The 21,695-nt window shown below is 33.4% G+C and overlaps 1 protein-coding gene across 5 annotated transcripts in view; it reads right to left on the bottom strand.

Moving 5' to 3' along the window:
• Rrp4 (exosome complex component Rrp4) overlaps positions 1-21,695 on the bottom strand; it is a 78,912-nt gene that overhangs the window by 43,773 nt on the left and 13,444 nt on the right. For 4 of the 5 annotated variants that reach the window (XR_015039506.1, XR_015039505.1, XM_035362972.2 and 1 more), the window contains exons 2-6: positions 21,416-21,520; positions 15,274-15,409; positions 15,125-15,190; positions 3,221-3,289; positions 1,124-1,297 (exon numbers count right to left, since the gene is read on the bottom strand). Coding sequence is in view for 3 of the 5 variants with exons in the window: in XM_035362972.2 (XP_035218863.1) it covers positions 1,124-1,297; positions 3,221-3,289; positions 15,125-15,190; positions 15,274-15,409; positions 21,416-21,520 (550 nt within the window). In the remaining 2 variants the exon portion in view is untranslated. The remainder of the gene's footprint in view (positions 1-1,123; positions 1,298-3,220; positions 3,290-15,124; positions 15,191-15,273; positions 15,410-21,415; positions 21,521-21,695) is intronic. The other variant, XM_035362973.2, reaches the window with a different exon arrangement.

Genomic DNA, 21,695 nt, shown 5'->3' with positions numbered 1-21,695 from the left:
TTTATAATTTTATTTATTAAATAACTGAATATACCAAATTTTAGAATTAAAAATAAATCCTACCAAATTGTAGGATAAAAATGCAGGTCTTATTTTCAAGTAAATATAGTAATTTAACTAATTAAGAACAGTTAATCTAAGCTTCCTGTTCATAATTGTATTACTTACGCCCAGAACATGTGCCTAAGCAATTAGTCTTTTTCAAGCATACTTAACATTTACTAATTATATGCCAAAGTCTTTTTTAAATACTTCTTCATCATGCTTGAGTGTCAGCAGCAAAATATTTGTTGGTAAACAGATAAAAAGAATGAAAATATAAGAATTGCGTTTTTACGTTTTTCAAACAATTTTCTTATATTTGTTTTAAAATGCACTAATTTGAATACACATACCCTTTAAAAATGCCTTTTTAATGTGCCCTTTAAAAATGTCCTAAATATTTCAAACATTTTGCCCTAAAGCCAATCTCATATCAAACAGCATTTGTTTAATGATTTGCATTATTGTATTTCTTCATAATCAGAATCTTCTTGCACTGGATTTAAAACACTATCAATGATTTCATCATTTTGGTCTTCACCATTGCATATTGCTCTTCTCCTGAAATACTTATTCATTTTTCACCATTTCTTTTACACAAAGAAGCAATTCTTTCACTTTAGCCTTTAATTGTTTCTCCTTTAATTCAAAATATTCATCATTGTTAAAGTTTCAATTAAAAAAAAAAGTTAATATGGCAGTAAATTGTGCCACCCATCTACCAAGATGTTGAATGTGCTAGTTTCGCTGTTAGGAACAAAGGTTTTGCAATTTCATTATCTTACTAATAGTGAATTTCATTGTTTAGATCTAGCAGGCTGTGTGGATTTCTATCTTATACTGTATAACATCATAATTTTCATAAACTGGATCAAACAATCAATACTTCAAAATCTATCGCTATATAAGAAAGCAAAAAAATTAAGAAATTTAATGTAAAGAAAGATACAAAATTGAGAAAAATTTTCTTAGTTATTATGCTAATAAAATGTCACAAATTATTAGGCAGATAACACAAAAATTACAAATTATTAGGTAGATAACACAAAGACATTATCATTAAAAAATAAAAACAGCAAACCTCTAAATTTTGAGCGAAGCCACCAGTTTCAATATCTTCACCAGATATAGGAGCTATCCAAATGTAACCATTATTGCTCAAAATAATTTGAATACCACTCACAATATCATGGAAATGGGTCTTTTTACGAAGTACCAAAGAGGATGGAACTTTCACCAACTGACCTTGAGACAGCTGGAAAAAAAAATGTTATTTTAAATATATTATATCTCCAAAGATAACTGCATACCTGCCAACTCAGCCCATAAGAGAACAAGATGAGATGAATTTTGGGTACTTTCCCCAACCCCCTCCAAAAAGTTGTTAACTGTATAGCAACAAAATTTTTCACCAAGCTAAAATGTCAATGACAATATCCATTTTCAAAATTTCATAAAAGAGAAATGACTCAATACAATTTAAAAAGCATAAAACATCTTTAATAAAACACTAATCTTTTTCAAGACACCCTTATTTTTGCTCTGATGTTATTTTCATGCATACAGCGATCTGTTTCAGCTTAAAAATACATCAGAAAATAGCACAAATTTTGAAATTTGATCATTTAAGAATTTTATAGAATATAAAATTTTGCATTCTGCTGAGAAAAATGTCATATTTCTGAAAAATGCAAAGCTTTCTTTTTCATAAACCAACAAACTCCACATTCCCATTATAATTCTTACATTAAAAAAAAAAAAAAAAAAAAAAAGTCTCAGTGCAAACATGAACACTAATAAGAAAAATAACTGTAGAATTTGAAGGTGGAGTTCTGTTCTTATTTGCTACACACACATACCTGGACTGCCACATAAATGCATTTTGGCAACATAGTGCATTGCCTCATGAATAGGTTTCAGACAGGTGCAGACAGTCAAAAAGAACCCTTTTTAAATGCAAGAAAAAACATAAAAGGAATTTTATACAGAAATGTTAACCATATTGTAGCAAATACTGTTTTCAAGAAAGGTATTTGAAAAGAAACAGAAATTATTGCATTAGACCACCATGTAGGAAATTTTTATTCCAAAAGTTGATGCAAATTTGCTTTTTTGTAACAACTTTATGCCAGACTTCAGAAATGGTCACAAACTTCTCCATCATGAAAGGGGTTTGTCATGGGTGTCACACAACATAGACATAAACTAGAATTCAAAGTGAAAGAATGAATAATTGAGAGGTGCATAGCGAACCCACAGTGATAATGTGAATTATCCAAGAATACAATTATGTGTAGAATTTACCATTATGCGTGTTCTTCGCGTGTCATCTTGCTAAGTACGCAGCAAAGTCTTCAAGTTATAATGCAGTCTTCTCTGACCCAATTTTTTGCAGCTAACACAAAGTCATCTTATTACAGTAATAGCATAGTTTTTTTTTACATCTAACGGGACAGTTTTATCACACATACACACATATGTAAGAAAAATCAAGATTATGTAAAAGATTCAATTAGCAACGTAAATTTCCCTTTTCAATTCTAAAAATAGTAACTTCTTTTTGCACTGCATCATTTCTAGATTAATCCATGTCATATGACTTTTACATAATTCTGGTGATGTAAATGGAAAGGATTAAGTTCATAAAGTTATATTTATATATTATATATATATATATGTATATATATACATATATATATATTATTATATTTACTGACATCTTCAAAATGTTGATATATTTGTTATAAAATGTTACTGTATTTGTTAAAAAATCTTAGTGAAGTTTGCAAATGGCCAAATCAAAATTTTTGTAGAAAGGCTCTCTTAATCTCCAAAATCTCACATTTAATGTACATAATCAAAACTCAGCAAATGAACAAAATTCATATTCCAAAAATGTAAGAACTTACATTTTGATGTAATAATGAGGGTGAATTCAAACAGTAACTTAAATGTCTGCTCAGACTACAGATTAGATGAAAAATTATGAAGTAGCAGAATTTTTTAGGCCTTTACAAAAAAAGTTCCATAAAACATGATTTTCATGTGCAAAATCTTAAAACTAGAACAGTTTCAAAAAAATTATAAATAAAACACAAAAGTTGGCAGATATGGACATGTGAGTTAAAAAGAAATTTAAAAAACTATAACAGCAGTTTAAAATAATGTTAAAGCACACCTTTCCATACTTCATACTCCTAGTATGTAAAGATAAAGATCCATCAGAAAACACAGATTTTACCTCTGCCTAAGTGTTAATTAAGGAATATAAGTAAGGATGAAAGTGGAATGAAAAAATATACTCATACAGAAGACACATTAAAAGAAATAATAATACAGTACAAAGTCCGAGATCCGGAATCCTCTGGAATTCAGCGATTCCAGATATCAGATCATCAGTTCAAAACTTGTAAGATGGCATGTAGAAATTTTAAAATTAAAAATACGAAATCTTGATTTATAAAATAATGAAGCATTTATGATCTACAAAAAGCTTAATACAGTCGAAAGTCGTTAATTCGGACACCCATAATCCGGACCTCAAAGCTACAAACTTTGTGCGCATGCGTCTATGCGTGCACATAATATCTTTACGGCTGCTAATATGCATGTGCGCATGTGCATAATACCTTTACGCATGCGCGTTTAATGTATAAAGGACGGTATAAGCTAAGCTAAAATTATCTAATTCAGTTAATGTTGCAGATAGCATTGTTCCTTAATCTTCGAATTGGACTCGGCTTATTATTTTTTGCAGACTGTTAGAGCAATTTTATAAAAGCTTGAACTTTCGATTATGTCAAATAGAATTTCCGATATATATTTACTAATATGTAAAGGATCTACAAAGCGAAAGTATGTTTCGAAGTCCATTAAACAGAAAGTGGAATTGCTGCAAAAAATGGATAAAGACATATCCTTTGATTATCTAATCATTCCAAAATATGTTTATCAATTTCACGCTGCTCTGGGGGGAGGGAAACAACGTGGCGCGCAATGAATTGGAAGTCGATCTGTCAGCACTATCCTTATCTTCAGAGCAGATGTTTTTATTTTATTTGGTTTATAATTCCGTACTAAGTGTAGTATTTCATCTCGATATACTCCGTCTTTGATATGATTTAAATCAAGTTCCTCGTCATTATAATTCGCTTCCGATAGTGAAGAAAGTGACCCAGAGGTTATTGAAAACGAAAACATTTCGATTGACAAATTAGTCGGTATTCTCAACACAGCAATTATAGGACTTGAACAGCGGAACTTTGTAACTAAACAAGAAATTATGTCTGTTTAATAGAATTAAAGAGAAAGTATTATCACATGAAACGAAACAACTTACATTGAAAGAAATGTTTAATAAAGTAAACAAATAAATATTAAGCTTTCTCTTTTTGAAAATTTTAATACCCTTTAGATCATAATTGTTCTTTATTTCATAAATTACAGTTTCTTATTTTTAATTTTATAATTTCTGCATGCCATCTTACCAGATTTAAACTGATGATCTATAATGCGGAAAAAATCGATAATCCGGAATCGCCGAAGTTCCGACGAGTCTGGATTAATGACTTTTGACTGTATTTATTTGTTTACTTTATTAAATATTTCTTTCAATGAAAGTTGTGCAAGTTGCTTTTTTTTGCTAATATTTTCTAATTAATTCTGTAGACAGACAAAATTTCTTATTCACTTTTAAAGTTTTATTGTTCAAAGTCCTGTAATCACTGTGTCGAGAACTCCAACTAACTTGTCAATCAAAATTTTTTTGTTTCAATAACCTCTTTATCACTTTCTTCACTATCAGTAGCAGTATTTTCTGGATCTAGTATCATACTATAGGTATTTCGACGTCCGTTAATTGAATGATAATTGTGGCATTGTCATCACAATGAAAAACTTCTGTTATATCATCTTTATGTTTCTTTAAAAAACCCATTAATTGGAAAATTTAACCTTTGGTTTGCAAATCCAGGAACCTTCACATTCGGCTATCATATTCACCATCCTCACCATGAAATATGCTAGCTCGCCACAAATTATATAAAGCACATTTTAAATATCTAGAGTAACAACCTACCGCGATATTGTGATGCTCCACAAAGCAGATTTTACGCTAAAATATTTCAAACATTATTAAATTGTCTTACCATTATTCAAGAAATTTAACATGGATTTTAAAAATTCTACTTTATATTTGCACTTCAGCACGTGCACTATTCCGATATCCATAGGCTGAATGATGGACATACAATTTGGAGGAAAGAATAATACGAATACATTATCTTTCTCTGAAAAATTAAGTATGAGCCAAACAGTTGCTTGCAATCAGAACAATTTTTGCATCATCAGGTAAACCAAACAAATGGTGCAGAACCTCAGATATGAAATGATTTTCAAATCAATCATTCATTAACACTTGTGTGATCTGTGTTCTTTTATTTGCACGATATATAATGGAAAACTCTTTACTCCTTTAAATACCTCAGGTTATGTATTTTTTCAGATATCGAAAAGTTTACATACATTTGTGCATTCCTGCAGCATTTGCTCATGCTAAACTTGTTAGTCTCATGTTGGAATCTTTGACACTAAGTGGAGCCTTTTCTGTAGAGGTTGCGAAGGCATTTTGCGGTACATATTGCCAGAAAAGACAACTTTCATCAGGTTGTAAGGATTATGTTAATTTTATAACCAGTTCAATTTTGAGTTAAACTTCTTTCCTGTCAAATTCATAACTTCACCTTACTACTTCTGGCCAGAATGTAGTTTTAGATTTATGTCTGAATACATAATAAGGAGGAGCGATATTTAAACCGCAAAGTTTTTTGGTCTTAGCGAGAGAGTTATCAGGTATTCTGTCTTCACGCGTCTGCCTTTTTAGGTTCTCTCTCGTAAGCTTTTATTACGCTCAGCCGTACTTAGGCCCTTGATAGCTTTGCAGTCAATTAGCGTTAAGGGGCCAACTCGGTTAGAATCTTGATAGCTTCGGCTATATCTCTTTAGATTACTTTTAGTTTACTTCGTAGCCTCTTAAGTTCAAGCCCAAATGTCAGCCTTTATCGTACACTCCAAGATGGAGTTCTGTTAAACCTTATTTGAATAATAAAGGGTTATTTACCCTTCCATCTTGTTTCTTGTCACACGAATTCAAGCGACTATTCGCTTATCGGTTCTTAACGTTCAACAGTAACATAGCATTTACAAAGTGGGGAACTTTACAAGGTTGTAAATTTGTTCTGGATATAACTTTTAACTATTAATGAGTTCAATGAATTCATCTGCAAATAGTTCAGTAGCTTTAGCTGAAGCTTTTTCACCTGAAATTCTTAATTGCCTTATAGTGATTTTCAAATTTGGTTAACCAACTTGTTGAATATGTGCACTCAGTTTTTAAGTTCATTTCTTAGTGAAATACTTTAGCTTGAGCCATTAGCATTTGACCCGTCAATAGTGCGCCCTCGCTGCGACGTTGTCTGATCCTCTGATCCATTCGGTCATCACCTTGTCATGATATTCACTTTTAGCATAATATATAACTTTTCTGTTATTCATTGCGAGTGGGGTGTTGGAATCCACAAAAAATTCAAAAAGCTCCTTTTTCTGTTTTCTTATGTAACATACAGTTGACTTTCCAGTGCCATACTCCTCACATAATTTTGATACAGATATATCTTTATTCAATTTTTGCAGCAATTCACTTTTTAATGTAATGGATATCTAAACATGCTTTCACTTTGTAGATCCTGTTGCAGCTGCAGAATTAGAAACTCTTTTCGACATAATCCACAGTTAAAAATTTAATTTTCATAAAATTGCTGTAATGAAAACTGCCTGCAAAAAATAATTAGTCTGGATCAAATCAGAAAGTTAAAGAACAGCACAACATGGTATATTGACTGAAATTCCTTGGAATCAGTAAAGTATCGTTTAAGCATAGCTTAATGGTGCCCACTATACATTATCTGGCTATGTGTCATGAGATTGGAGAAAAAAGATAGGTTGTTTCGCTAAATTTTGTCTTGCTTCTATCGCGCACTGAGGCAATTAAGCCTGATTGTATTAGTTTAGTTATTTATTATACTTACGTCTATTTCTTGCACATGCTTAAGGCTCATCCGAGTCTTGAATAAATATAATCCACATATACTTAAGGCTTATCAAGGGTTGGCCCTAGATATCCTGCTGCCTGATGCAGTCTCTGCGAGTCCTAAATTTTACTACCAATCACCTCTCTAAGTTCTTAATTTTTGCCGCCCCTATATTTCGGGTCCCAATGCTTTCCCTAAATTCTGCCTGGATTTATTTGGAAAGCATATAAGTTATTTTTAATTTAAATAGCACTAAATGTAATCTTTTGGTTTATGAGTATCATTAACAAAATCTATTTTTAGCACATGAAAAGAAATTTTTGTTGCATTTTTCGTCGTCAATATTTCTTAGCGCAGTTAACTTAAATCTCTAGTAATTGCCAAGCATAACGTCAACATAAAAGGTTACCATACTCTTTGATATTAAATTACTAATATAAAAAAAATTGTTTGGGCATCGCAGCACGAGTCATTACTCAAGTTATCATGTGGTGATGAAAGCAAAATATAATAAAAGTAATAATTCGCCAGGCTGGCGTCAGGTGTATAAAATATTGTTACGAAATGTTCAGGCGCGTTAAGATGGCTTCCCCGCAAAGCAGTTTTAGGGTTGGAATAAAATGGCAAGGGAAGGGCGGGTTGCCACATTTGGCAAGAAATCACCCATTTGGCGATAAAATTGGTGATATACCATGGACAGTAGGAAAACCTTCTGGAACGAATTCTTACCGGTTTAGCCCAGATTGTTCTCGAACACAAGCCGAAAGCTATATAAACCCTGCTGGTCCGCAATCAGTTAGTGTGTGTCTCTCATCAAGTGCGAGTTTGCCTTGTCTAGCGAGCTGATAGTCAGTCATTGAGCGAGTGTCTCAAAGTCTAGCGCCGAGTTGGTTGTTGAGTGCATCGTCGAGTTTTGTCTTAGACTGTGCTGAGTCAAGAGCTATACTCTTGTGTATTGTCGAGTGCATCGCGTGGAGAGCCTCGAGAGAACATGGGAGTTCCGAGAATGGCCTAGCAGAGTTGGGAGTTGTACTTGGGTGCTTTGCAGCGAAGCTGTCTCCACCGTGATTGCTTGACAGTGTGAAGGCTGTGTCATTGACCGTGTCAGCATGTGTATAACAGTTCGACGACTGTAAACGAGATTTAGGAGTTGTCCTGATTAATACCGGCCAATAAAGTGTGTTTCGATGCTTCATCAAGTGTCTTCGTTATTCACTCTAAATCCACACGAACCTCGTACGAACGTGAAGAAAGAAAATAACGTAACGACTGGTGTCAGAAAAAAAAGCAACAATATTATTAAGGGTAAAATAAATTATTTTTCTATCTAGAATGTTTCGGTTTGAGATGTATGCCAAGCAGATATGCAACAACAGAGTCAAATTATTGATCACACAAATTTATGCTAAATTATTGTTTCTTTAACAACGAGGTAAAGTGCTCAAAGGAAATTAAGAATCGGGATTCCAAGTTTTATTTATGCAAGGAAAAAAATCAAAAGCGCATGCGTACAGCATTTAAAAAAAAAGTTGTTGCAGATTTTGAGGTCCGGATTTTAGATCATTCCGGATATTGGACGTCTAGATCTCAGATTTTGTACTGTAATAATACAATAGAAATCTAATATTCCATTTAGTTTATTTACAGTAAACATAAACATCAATCTTCACAAGTTTCTTGTCTGAGATAAATCCCAAATTTTGGCAGTATATTCCAGAGTGTTTTAAATTTTATTTTGAGGTTATGTAGATGTTTAAAATCTATGTTGATTTTTTAATATAGAAATAAAACTTCTATTTTCAGAAAATTCATCAAGGCAAATTTAACAACAATTTATTCTTATATGTAGAAGCAAATGAGCTTTTTAACTACAATGCACTATATCTATTATGTAGTTTGATTAAAGAAGTGAATTTATGTTATTGTTGAAACTATATAACATTTGATGCACACTTGCCAGTGTTGTCTTTTCACAACAAGCACAATCATAAATCTCTGCATAATTTTCCCTTCAGATTAAGTCTTCACTTTTGGCAACATATTCAGCTGTCATTTGAAATTAATTCCGAGTTTATATGGTTACTATGCACAAAGAATTTATTTATAAATATCTTTTCAGACACTTAATTAAATGCACCTCATAGTTAGCTTATTCACACTGCTTTGCAATGATCAAGCTTATTTACATTTGCAGCAAAAGGGAAGAACTTTCTAGAAACAGTTTTTGTAAATTTATTTCTGAGGTTTGTTTTTTTTTTAGGTTTTTTTCTGAGGTTTTATGGTAAACAAAACATCCTTAGTTTATTTTTCTGTGTTTTTTCATACTCCTAGTATGTAAACTAGGAGTTAGATCTAGAACTTTGTGTATACTAAAGAACACAGAAATTTTTAATTCTTTCCAATTATCCACACACCCTTTAAGTATTAACGAGGCAAATAGTTATGTCAGCAAAATAGGCAACCCATGACACAGCCAAAATGTATTTTATATGGTAAGCCAAATATGCATGTGCGTGCAGCAGATGAACACCGGTCATTATTGTTTGCTTTTGTTGTACTGATGATGACAATTAGTGTTTGTTGCACAGAGTTTCCTTTTTTCTTACAAAATTAATTAATTAATTAAGAAATTATAATGGAATTGTGCAGTTTGTCAACAGATGAAAGAAAAAGCATTGCATTTCTTTAGAAGTATGGCATTTTCCCTAACAGTATAAAATGCAAAAACTTGCAAGCCATGAAGCTGTACTTCGCAAACAATCGAATTTAATAGATGAAAAATTTATGCACTGATGCCAAATTTTGGCGATTCTCTAGCCTTTCAAATCACTGTACATTTGGGAAAGCAACAGGATATGCAATGTCAAATTTGTGCAGTTCTCTAGGCTAGTAAACAGATAAGTGCTACATGCATAATTGGGCTGCCACATAAATACTTTTTGGTGACATCACGAGTCATCACATAATATTTTGGCAACACACTGCTTTGCCTCATGAATACGTTTTCACGATTTTTCAGTGAGGATGTGGATAATCAAAAAGCATGAATATTTGGATGTGCTCTTAGAAAACAATTTCCTCAGTCAAAATAATCCCTCCCTTTCTTTACTAACATTATTATTATTTATACAGAACACTTAAAAACTGTAATAGTTTTGTATTCACTTGATTTAATAATTCTTAAAGTACAAGTATCTTATGATTAATTATTTATGTGTAAACTGTCCAGATATAATATAAAAATTAAGAAGGGAAAATTGTAGATAAAACTTGATTATGATCTGCAATCTGCAAAATTCTCTAATCTGCATAAACTTCAATCTCAATGTGTACATTAATTTCTGCAACGAAAAGATATTTCTGTAAACAACAAGATTTGAAAATGTACCAATATCTATGTATTAAAAAGTGCAAAATAATTGCCAATAATGTAATTAATTTCAGGAATAAAATATATTTTAAGCATAAAAATATTTGACACGCATGTATGTATATAACCATGGACATATAGGTCATAGTTTTAAATTAGTTATGGTCATATAAAGCAAAAATAAGAAGTTTCTGTTTATTATAAGATTTAATACTGTGTAAATGAAAAATAATTGTAAACAAATAACTAATTCCCAAAAAAGAAACAAATAATACTTTAAGCAACAACAAATGTTGACAAATAAGTCATAAGTATGTATTAATAGTAATCATCTGTAATTTTCTATAATTTTTCCTGAACTTTTCTATGAAATGTACAATGACAAAATGAATGAACTATATATTTTTTTTAAGAAATAAACAGACAAAATCAGTACTAGGACACATTTCTTTACTGTCGGATCCACACAGCAACCTGGTTTGACACTGTCCTCAAAGCATGCTTTCCATAGTCTATGAAAATCCATTTTTGTGGCAATGATAGCTGGCACATCACCAGAGATTGCAACTATGTGGTCATGAATATTTAACTATTATGTTTCATTTTGTCAAATACTCAGTCATTAAATGATGTTCGAGATTTTCAATACTGATACATATCACTCACACAACATTTTACAGCCTCTCAAAATTCAAATTATAATATCTGCTACAAGTGTTTTCATTTTTATACTTGCAAGAGATGATGCAATCATTCACTAAATTTTACTATTCTTTAAGTATTACATAATACACTCATGTCCGTAAATTAAGGATAATGCAAAATCAGGCAAAGGAAGAGTTAGAAGCAAAACAAATTTGACTTACAGGGGTTGGACAAAAATATGGAAACACCTTTAAAAAAAACATGTTTCTTTGCTTAATATGGTGTAGGAAACCCGTCGGCTCTCCAAAACAGCTTGCAGTCTTCTCGGAATGGATAAATACAGTTCCTGTATGTTTGCCAAGGGAATATTATACCATTCTTCCTGCAAAACGGTGGCAAGTTCAGATAACGATGTTGGCAGTGGATAACGAGAACGCACTTTCCGTTCCAATGTAGACCACAAAGGTTAGATAATATTCAGGTCTGGTAACTGTGGTGGCCAGGGGAGATGGGACAACTCATCCTCGTGCTCAGAAAACCAGTCCTGGACAATGTGAGCTGTGTGAACAGGGGCTTTGTCGTCTTGGAAGACACCACCCCCATTGGGGAACAAAGTTTGTACCATGGGATGAACTTGATCGGCCAAAATGTTCACATACAAATGTCAGACAAAATGTCAAAATGCCAGACATAAGTCTTGACAGTCATGTGCCCTGACACAGTTATCATGGGGCTAGCAGAGAATCACGATATGGCTGCCCAAACCATAACAGAAAACCCCCGCCATGTTTCACTCTTGGCAACAAGCAGTCTGTATTATAGGCTTGAGATGGTGTTCTCCAGATGTAAACTCGGCCAGAAGTGGGAAACAATGTGAAAGAAGACTCGTCAGACCATATTATTCGCTTCCACTGCTCTATAGTCCAGGCTTTATGACTTAAACACCACTTTTTCCTGTTACGGGCATTAGCATCACTGATGAGTGACTTCTCAATTGCAGCAAGGCCAGCAATTCCCTGTTTATTAAGCTCCCTTCTAATTGTTTTGGTACTCACAGGGTTCGGTAACACAACATTCATTTCAGCAGTAGCTTTTGCAGCTGTGGTCTTCTTATTTTTCGTCACAATTGCCCTTAATGATCGTCTGTCACGATCACTCAGGACACACTTTCGTCCGCGCTGTGATTTAGCAGATGATGTTTTTCCGCTTTTCAAATATGCGGAATAAATCTTCGATACAGTACCTCTTGAAACACTAAACACCTCGGCTACCTTGCTTACGGAAGCACCTACCATACGTGCTCCAACAATTTGCCCACGTTCGAAGTCTGTTAACTCTGACATAATGCAATGACAACCTCACATAACAGTACTCCGACAACAACTGAACTGTTTAGCACATTTACGAAGTTGTATAGGTGGCGTCAGTAGTCAAAAACGCCAGCGCCACCTACATATTTCATTAAAATCAATCTTTCTTTTCAAACATGCATTTCACAAGGTGTTTCCATATTTCTGTCCATCCACTGTATTTGTAAAGCTTATTTATTAAACAAAAGATAAAGAGCAAAAGATCCTATATGTTTGATATTATTAAAAAAATTAGCGATTTTTTCTCCCTGGAGCAAATTACAAAAAAAAAAAAAAAAAAAAACCTATTTACAAAAAACCAATATTACATGGTTGGTATGATTGTTAATACATTCCATGTCTCCCAGACGATGCAATACAGTTTATACAATGCCTAGGCATGCTGAGTATCAAATTATCGATCTGATCTTGGGGGATATTACACCACTCAAAAAGCAATGCTCTCTGAAGTTCCAGTAGAGATGTAGGAGGAGGTTGACGGGCTGCAACTCGTCGGCCAAGCATATCCCACATGTGCTCTGCTGGATACTAGTTTGGTGAAAATGCTGGCCAGTCCATCCGGGTGATATCCTTCGATTGAAGGCATTCGCTTACAATGTTTGCACGGTGAGGATGGGCGTTATCATCCATAAACACAAATTGTGCGGCCATGGCGCCCCGAAACAAACATATACGTTGTTTCAGAATGACGTCCCAATAGATTTGTAAGCAAAATTTCGCTCGATAGGTTCGATAGATTTGGCTTGTCATTGTTCCAATTTGAACATGCAGGTCAGTTCTGGAACCCAGAATAATTCCACCCCAAACAAGCACTCCTGCACCACCGTAACGGTGTCGTTCAATGATGTTTTCTTGGTGGTAACGGGTACCTGGTACTCTCCATATGAAAGTCCGGCGAGAATCAGACTGCAAGCTAAACCTGAACTCGTCGGAAAACATCACACAAGCCCACTGTTGCGGTGTCCATAATGCATGCTCTCTACTCCAGGCTAACCGCAAGCGACAGTGAGTTGCAGTACGTGGAACGCATCTGACAGGTCTACAAGCATATAGACCAATCTGCCCTAAGCGTCTGTACACGGTCTGCCTTAAAATTGTCGTACCAGTGGCTGAAGAGAGCTGACGAGACAGGTCTGAGGCTGTGCTCCGCCTGTTTCTTTTGGCAGTAACTGCCAAATACAGGTCCTCATTCGGCATAGTAACTCTGGGGCGACCTGTGCTGTAACGTCTACTCACATTACCATCATCTTATAATCGTTGCCAAAGCCTGTAGATGACACTCTGGGCAATTCCAAGTCCGTCTGATACTTCCAGTTGGGTACGCCCACATTCCAGACGGCCGATAATTCTACCATGTAAAAAATCATCCAAATGCGTCCTATGTGTCATAACTATTCGGTTATTGCACTGAAATGCTTATAAAGCGCCTGCGAACAATTTTACTTCTTTGCTTGGATTCCTTATATATCACTCTCTTACACTCTCGTCATTGTGACGTACCATCGGTGTCATCTGGTTACTTCCTGAAATTTGCATATGATTCTTGAAGATGTGTGTAGTGATTTTATAGGTCATATATTTATTTTAGAGTTCGATTTCCGCGTGACTCCGAATTATCCTTAATTTATGGACATAAGTGTATTTAGGTGTAGAAGTTATCAAGTGTCCCAATTGCTTCTCCTGTTTATTTATTATAACCCGTGATTTCTTACAAGCATTTTATCAGACTCAAAATTTATTAAATACTCCTTTTAGTTTCCTTCTTGCTGTCTATTTGCTAAAAACAGGTTGTTAGGCCTTAGGATGAAAATACATACCTTTTTTTAAATCACCACCAGATGTAGGGATATCAGCAGGTAATATATGTTTTAGGGCATTTATTTAATAATGGAGATTTTTTTAATTTTGTTTCTAGATTTGTTTTTATAAATATAAGTTTGTTATTTATTCAAAAATATCTACCACAACTTTGCTTTAAAACATAAGTTTCGAATACACGTAATTTTATATAAGTAACCAATATTTTTAATTTGATTCTTAAAACACCCAGCATATTTATCAATCCTTTAACTGGCACAGTGGTTAGCAATGCTTGCTTTAATAGGCCCAAATCTTGGAAAAGGTTTGGATGTTTGCAAGTATATAGTCACTTTTTAACTTGGAGACACTTTATATATTGGCAAGTTGATACTGTTCAAGAGGTTTAACGGCAGGGAAAAAGATCACTGAGACCAGTGGATCGCCATCCACCTCCTTTAAAACTGAGGCAGAGGTGGGCAAGGTCTCACCTAATAAGGTGCCCATGCCCACAACAAAAACAACCTTGCAATCCTAGCCACTATAAAACTCACAGGCTTCATCAGATGTTTTTGTCAGATAAGTGAGATAAATTCCAGCAACATGCAGAAACTGAAAAGTTTTTATATCACACTTTGCACACACAAAAGGATAATCAGACTAATGATATTATAAAGATTCTGTTAGGCATTTTTTTATATACAGATAGATACTTGTACATATATTTTTATAAATAAATCAAGCATTTAAGCAATCTCATATATGAATTAATATACACATGTTTAATCATTTAAAAATGAAATAAAGGATACACTGATAAGATCTCCAACTTCAAGATAATTTCTCATCATCAGTTCATCTTCTTCCGTTTTTCGTCTCTGTCAGGTATAATTCCATAATTAAGGAAAAATTCCAATGAAGCATATTTAGAAGCAATGAAAGTATTTCATTATTTACTTACTAATTCACCTCCAGGTAAATTAACTGATGTAAGTAATAAAATGGCATTCAATCGAGCATTTACATCCACACTCCACCTTTTATGCTGAACTTCAACTATTCGGCCAACTACAACATCTCCAACTTCCCCACTGTAACTAAAAAAAAGATACTATACCTAAACATTACATTAAAAATTTTAAACAATTTATGGAATTCTTCAGAAAAACTGAATTTAAGAAATGAATTACATTCTAAATGCTACATATTTAGATTTTGAATATGTAGCACTCAGAATTTTAATTCACTAACATATCTTACATAAGTTTTCTTTTTCTCTATTATCTTAACTATGGGCTTAAACAAAGTGTGTCCTGGACAGGAATGAGACAAATTAATTTTTTTTAAAAAGTTAATGTTATTATTCATACAAAAGTAAAACTTACATCAGAATATTATTCAATTAGTTCTTTTTTTGTGCAATTTTAAATTATAGTACAAAACCCGAGATCCGGACGTCCAATATCCGGAATGATCTAAACTCCGGACCTCAAAGCCAACATCTTTTTTTGTATCTTTAGGCATGCACATTTGATCATTTGATAAAACATGTGGAGAGTCTGATTCTTAGTTTCACTTCGGCACTAAATAAAATACCTAGTTATTGAAGAAACAATCATTTTAGCATACACTTGCATGATCAATAATTTGGCTCTGTAGATGCGTATCTGCTTGGCATTACATCTCAAACCAAAACATTTTACATAGATGCATCCTTAATTTTAGACCTACTAATATTTTATATCCCTGACGCCAACCTCACGAATCATTATTTGTTATATTTTGCTTTCATCACCGCATGTTTATCAACACATGACAACTTGAGTATTGACTCATGTAGTGATACCTAAACAAATTTTTTTATGTTAGTAATTGAATAATAAAGAGTATGATAACCTTTTATGTTGACATTACGTTTGGCGATGATTACAGATTTAAGTTTAATGCACTAAAAATTAGATTAAAATTTTCAACGCAAGAATAGACATAAGTATAATAAATAATTAAACTAATACAATTCAGGCTCAATCGTCTCAGTGCAAAATAGAAACGAGATAAACTTTAGCGGAACAACTTATTTTCAGTCACCAATCTCATGATACAAAGCCAATTATGCATAGTGAACAATAGTTAAATTTTATGATGTTAGCCGTGAATTTTAAAGGTTTTCAGATATTGCAAACCAAAGGTGAAATTTTTCAATTAACCAACTTTGTAAAGAAATGTGGAGAAGCGATAATAAATGAAGATGATATAAAAGAAGTTTTTCATCGTGATGAAAATACTCCTCAATCATCAATCAGTTAATAGATGGTGAAATCTGTAGTATGGTTCTAGATCCAGAAAGTACCGATAGTGAAGAAAGTGGCAAAGAAGTTACTGAAAACCAGAAAATTTCGATTGACAAGATATTCAGAATTCTCGAAACAGCAGTTACAGGACTTCAACAATGTAACTAAACAAGAAATTATGTCTGTCTACAGAATTAAAGAGAAAGTATTAGCACAAAAAATGAAGCAACTTAAACAATTTACTTGAAAGAAATGTTTAATAAAGTAAACAAATAAATATTAAGCATTTTGTTAAATTTTGATACCCTTTAGATCAGTGCTCCGCAACCGGTGTGCCGCGGCACACTGGTGTGCCATGAGTAGGGTATAGGTGTGCCGCAATCAAATACATGTATTTGACATTTTGCAATTTTTTATCATGTATTTAATACACAATGACAATTTTTTTTCCTTAATAATGTCTATTTTAAATGTTTTTATATATTTCACTGTTGTGTGGTTGTGTGTGTGATTGTAAGTGTGTCAGCATTTGAATTTTTTCGGCACTTCCTTGATAACTCGGAACTCAAAAATATATAACTTTTTTTAAGCGCAGGTATCACATTGATAATTATTATGATTGCATATAAATAAATATGTTATGGTTTTATAATTGTATATTTTTTAAATTAAAAACAAAAATTTATTGTAAATTTTGTGTATAAATCAATACATATATACATTAGCTTTTGGTGTGCCACGAAATTCCAGAAAGATTTTTTGTGCATCGCAGGTGAGAAAAGGTTGCGGAGCACTGCTTTAAATCATAAATACTTCATTATTTCATCCGGAAAAAATCCCAAATCCGGAATCGCAGAACTCCCAACAAGTCTGGATATCAAACTTCGTACTGTACTGCAAAATTTAAAAAAAAAAAAAAAAATCCTTTTAAACCTATTTTACAAAGATTTACTCTGGCTTTTCCACACATGCTCATACTCTTTCTTTGGAAATTCACTTTAACAATCAATAGTAAATTCTCTTGAATTTAAACAAACTATTGAATTTAAAGTACCAATTAGCAACTCAAGTAACTGCAAAAGGCAGTCAAACAATTATTCATCCCATTTGACTTCCATAGCTAGAATTGTAACAGTGAAAGCTGAATAAAAAAATTATTAACACAACAGTTTAATGGTTATACTAACTGAAACAAACTAACCTGCAGACTTCTCAACACACATCTAAGTTAAATCAAATGTTAATTTTACAATATCAGTCTAATTTAGAGATGCTAACTTTTGACAGAGCTATTAGTAGCATTTAAATGAATTAATCAACACTAATTAACAGAATCAGTAGTATTTAAATTGACACTTTAGCGTTCCCGAGATTATAAATGTTACTGTTCCTGATCTGCTACAGTCAACTTTGATGCACATACAGATTACAATTTGAAAAAAAAATTATGGACAAGGGCTTTGAAATAGATTTCATTTTCACATAATCTACTTACTATATGCTTACTACATAATCTACTATATGCTGGTTATGATGATTAATCATCATAACCAGCATACATAATTGAAACATTGCAACGGCTCACAGAACACAAGATATGACTTTCTAAGTAAACAAGGCCATGTCTATATTGTTACGAAATGAACAGATGCGGTGGGATAGCTTCCCTGCAAAGCAAGTTTTAGAACTGCCATAAAATGGTAAAGGAAGGCAGGGTTGCCACATATGGCGAGAAATCGCCCACTTGGTGACAAAATTGGCACTATGCCATGGACTGATGGAGAACCTTCTGGAATGAATTCTTACCGGTTTAGCCCAGAATGTTCTTGAACACAAGCCGAAAGCTATATAAACTGCACTGGTCCACAGTGCAAGAGAAGTGTGCCTCGTCGAGAGGGCGAGTCAGAGTGCGAGATAGTCAGTATCAAATTGGTGTCTCGTCTAGCGAGTCAATCCGTGCAGAGTCGATCGAGTTGACAGCCGGGCAGCGAGTGCCGAGTGGGTCGTCGAGTTCACCGAAGGAGTCTATTAGTGCATCGTCGAGAGGGTGTGTTGAGCTCCGGGAACGACTGAACCAAAGAGTCGGGAGCTGTGCTTAGAGTGTCGTCGAGTGCATTGCGAGTTGTAGCATGGAGAGTTTCGAGAGTATGTGGTATTCTGAGAACGACCAAGCAGAGTTAGGAGCTGTACTCTAGTGTTTTGCCGTGAAGCTGTCTTCACTATGATAGCTTGATAACCTGGAGGCTGTGTCGCTGATCATGTCAGCGTGTTTATAGTAGTTCATCGACAACTGTAAAACGTGTTTTGGAGCTGTCCTGACGATACTGGCTAATAAAGTGTGTTTCGATACTTCATCAAGTGTCATCGTTATTCACTCCAAATCTACGAACCCCGGACGTGTGTGTGTGTGTGTGTGAGTATGCAAAGCCTCGAGGGCCATCTGCCTAAAGGGAGGGATGCCTTTCGTGGAGGACTTTCTAAGGGAAACTGGCTCGTATACACGTTACACATGGGGAAAACCACGAAAACGCCCATGCAGCCAGTCCGTTCGCGGGATTCGAACCTCGGACCGAACTACCAGTGTTCAGCGACTTTACCACTCGGCCGCTGGTGGGCACGAACCCCGGACAAACGTGAAGGAAGAAAATAATGTAACAACTGGTGTAAGGAAAAGAAAAACGCAACAATATTTTTAAACAAATGTTTGCTTTTTGAAAGCAATACAGCAAGTATATTTACCACAACAGTTTTTTATAAAATTACATATGAGAATTCCCATACACACAGTTACAGCTTCAAAAAGGGAAAATGTGTCTCAGTTTACAACTTAGCACGATATTGAAAAATCACCAATTCGGGGCACTTCTGTACAGTGTTTCCTAAAATGTAACTGTTCTTGTAGATATTACAGAAAAATAGATACTAAATAGCAGTGTGCTAAAGGAAATAAACATTTTTAATTGACCTCAATTCCCTAATGGACCTTTCTCCCGAATAAATTCATTCATACATATTCCCAACTCCGTAGAATGTCATAAATGCTCAAATGACTTTTATTAAACTAACATGCTCTCTTCACATCCCACAAGCATCATATATATTCACATATATATTCACACACCCTTGTTATCGGCAATGCCATTCAAATCAATCAGTTGGTCCTCTTCTCTCACACAAATGTGTGCTATTCTCAAATTTTGAATTTTCAGATGCCATTAAAACCATTTTCACCACCACTCAAAACACCTTTCAGTAATTTTGCCCATTTATGGCATATTTTTTAGTATATACATGATAATAAACAATCCACACAGGCACGTACCATATATTTATTTCAGTACATGCAAATTTATGTACCTTTCTACATTTAAGACATTTCTTTAAGCAGTATGCACCAGCCATGAAAATACAAATATTGTCTAAATAAATTTTTTTCTAGCAAAAATTTTTATTTTTACAAAATGCTTCTCCTTGTTATTATTTACAAATAGAACAGTCTCTGCAAGTTGTAAAGACACCCAAACAAATGTTTTCAGTCAATGAGAGTTGGCATCTTTAGATGTGGGTGTGAATAATCAGAAAGCACAGAGCTTTTTTGCCCTGCATCTTTAAATTCATACAAGTAGTAGATGTAAACTGGATACAAAAAATAAATAAATAAAATAAAATAAAAATTGTAAAAAAATTTGAAAACTTTCAGATTTTAAATTATGGCAAAGCTGTTACCTTTATTTATATCATGTTCCATAAAACTTAAACCATAAAATTACACTTAAACCATAAAATTCAGTTCACTTAAACCATAAAATTCAGTTCAACAGCAATATCACAAAATAATTTTAAAATGAGCATATCTTTAGAATTTCCGATACACAGTTCACATCTAGAGATAAAAAGGGTTTCCAAACCAAGATAAAAACATTTTTATCTCCAGTGCGAGAGACTTTGTACTGAAATTCTAAAGATATGCTCATTTAAAAATTAATTTGCGATATCGCTATTGAACTGAATTTTATAGTTTAAGTGTGTAGAACGTGATATTTAATAAATAAAAGTAACACACAAAACTTGGACGTAATTTAAAATCTGAAACTTTGATTTGTTTATTATCAGATTCCTCCCCCCCCCCCCAAGAAAACTTTTTTCACAATCATTTGCTGTTTTCAGCAAAAGTTTATTAGTTCAATCAAAATATGAAATATAGAAGTAAAAATATCCCTCTTTCCTTCTTGCGCTCCCCAATCATTATGCGAAAATGCATTTACAGCTTTTAAAAGCTGGAAAACGCATGCGTGCGATGTTATCGTCATGTGATGATTTGTAGGTACTTTATTTTTTACCATCATATTTTCGACGATGGTGTATTTAAACTGCAAAGTTTTTGAACCACTTTATTTTCGATGGCAATATTTTGTACCACGTTTTATAACTGCGATATTTGAATGATATTTTTTCAGACTAACAGTAGAGAAAATCATTTTTTGTCAAGAGTTGCCTTTTTCAGGCATTATTTACTTATGCCACATAAGTTTTTCCATTTCACGATTTTTCTCACATAACGTGTAGTGGAATTTCTTTTCCTTAGAAGAACAAAACTGGATCTTTTTTAGTTGATGCAAACTGAAAATTGTAACATGTTTATAGACAAAAGTATAAATTAATAAAAAAATAAATAAAAAAGATGACCTATCACTATAATGATGAACTGTGCAAAGAAACTATACCCTAAAAAACATTATACTACATACCTTAAAATACAAAATTAAATAAAATAATAAAAAATTATGAATAAATAAGAATATTAAGTTTTACCGAGATCGCTGAGGTCGCACAGAGTACAACTTATTTATTCGTTCAACAGAACCAGCAACAGTGGCACATATTTTATCATCTTCATCTGCCCATGTTCCATGACCTCTGGAAGTACAAATACATTTTATTTTTATAAATTGCCAATTTAAAAAAAATAATGTAATGTACTTATGTTAGGCCAGAAAAGTTTTTAAGCAGTAATCAATCCAACCCCACTTTTTTAAGAAATTCCTATGATGAAAATGTAACAACAATATGATATCAATGATACACATGGAAT

This window comes from Stegodyphus dumicola, chromosome 2 (assembly GCF_044657685.1).
Source record: "Stegodyphus dumicola isolate Sdum_Otavi_A_Nest chromosome 2, ASM4465768v1".
Lineage (NCBI taxonomy): Eukaryota > Metazoa > Arthropoda > Arachnida > Araneae > Eresidae > Stegodyphus > Stegodyphus dumicola.
Note: the sequence above shows the minus strand (reverse complement) of the source record. Positions and strands in the feature narration are given on the sequence as shown.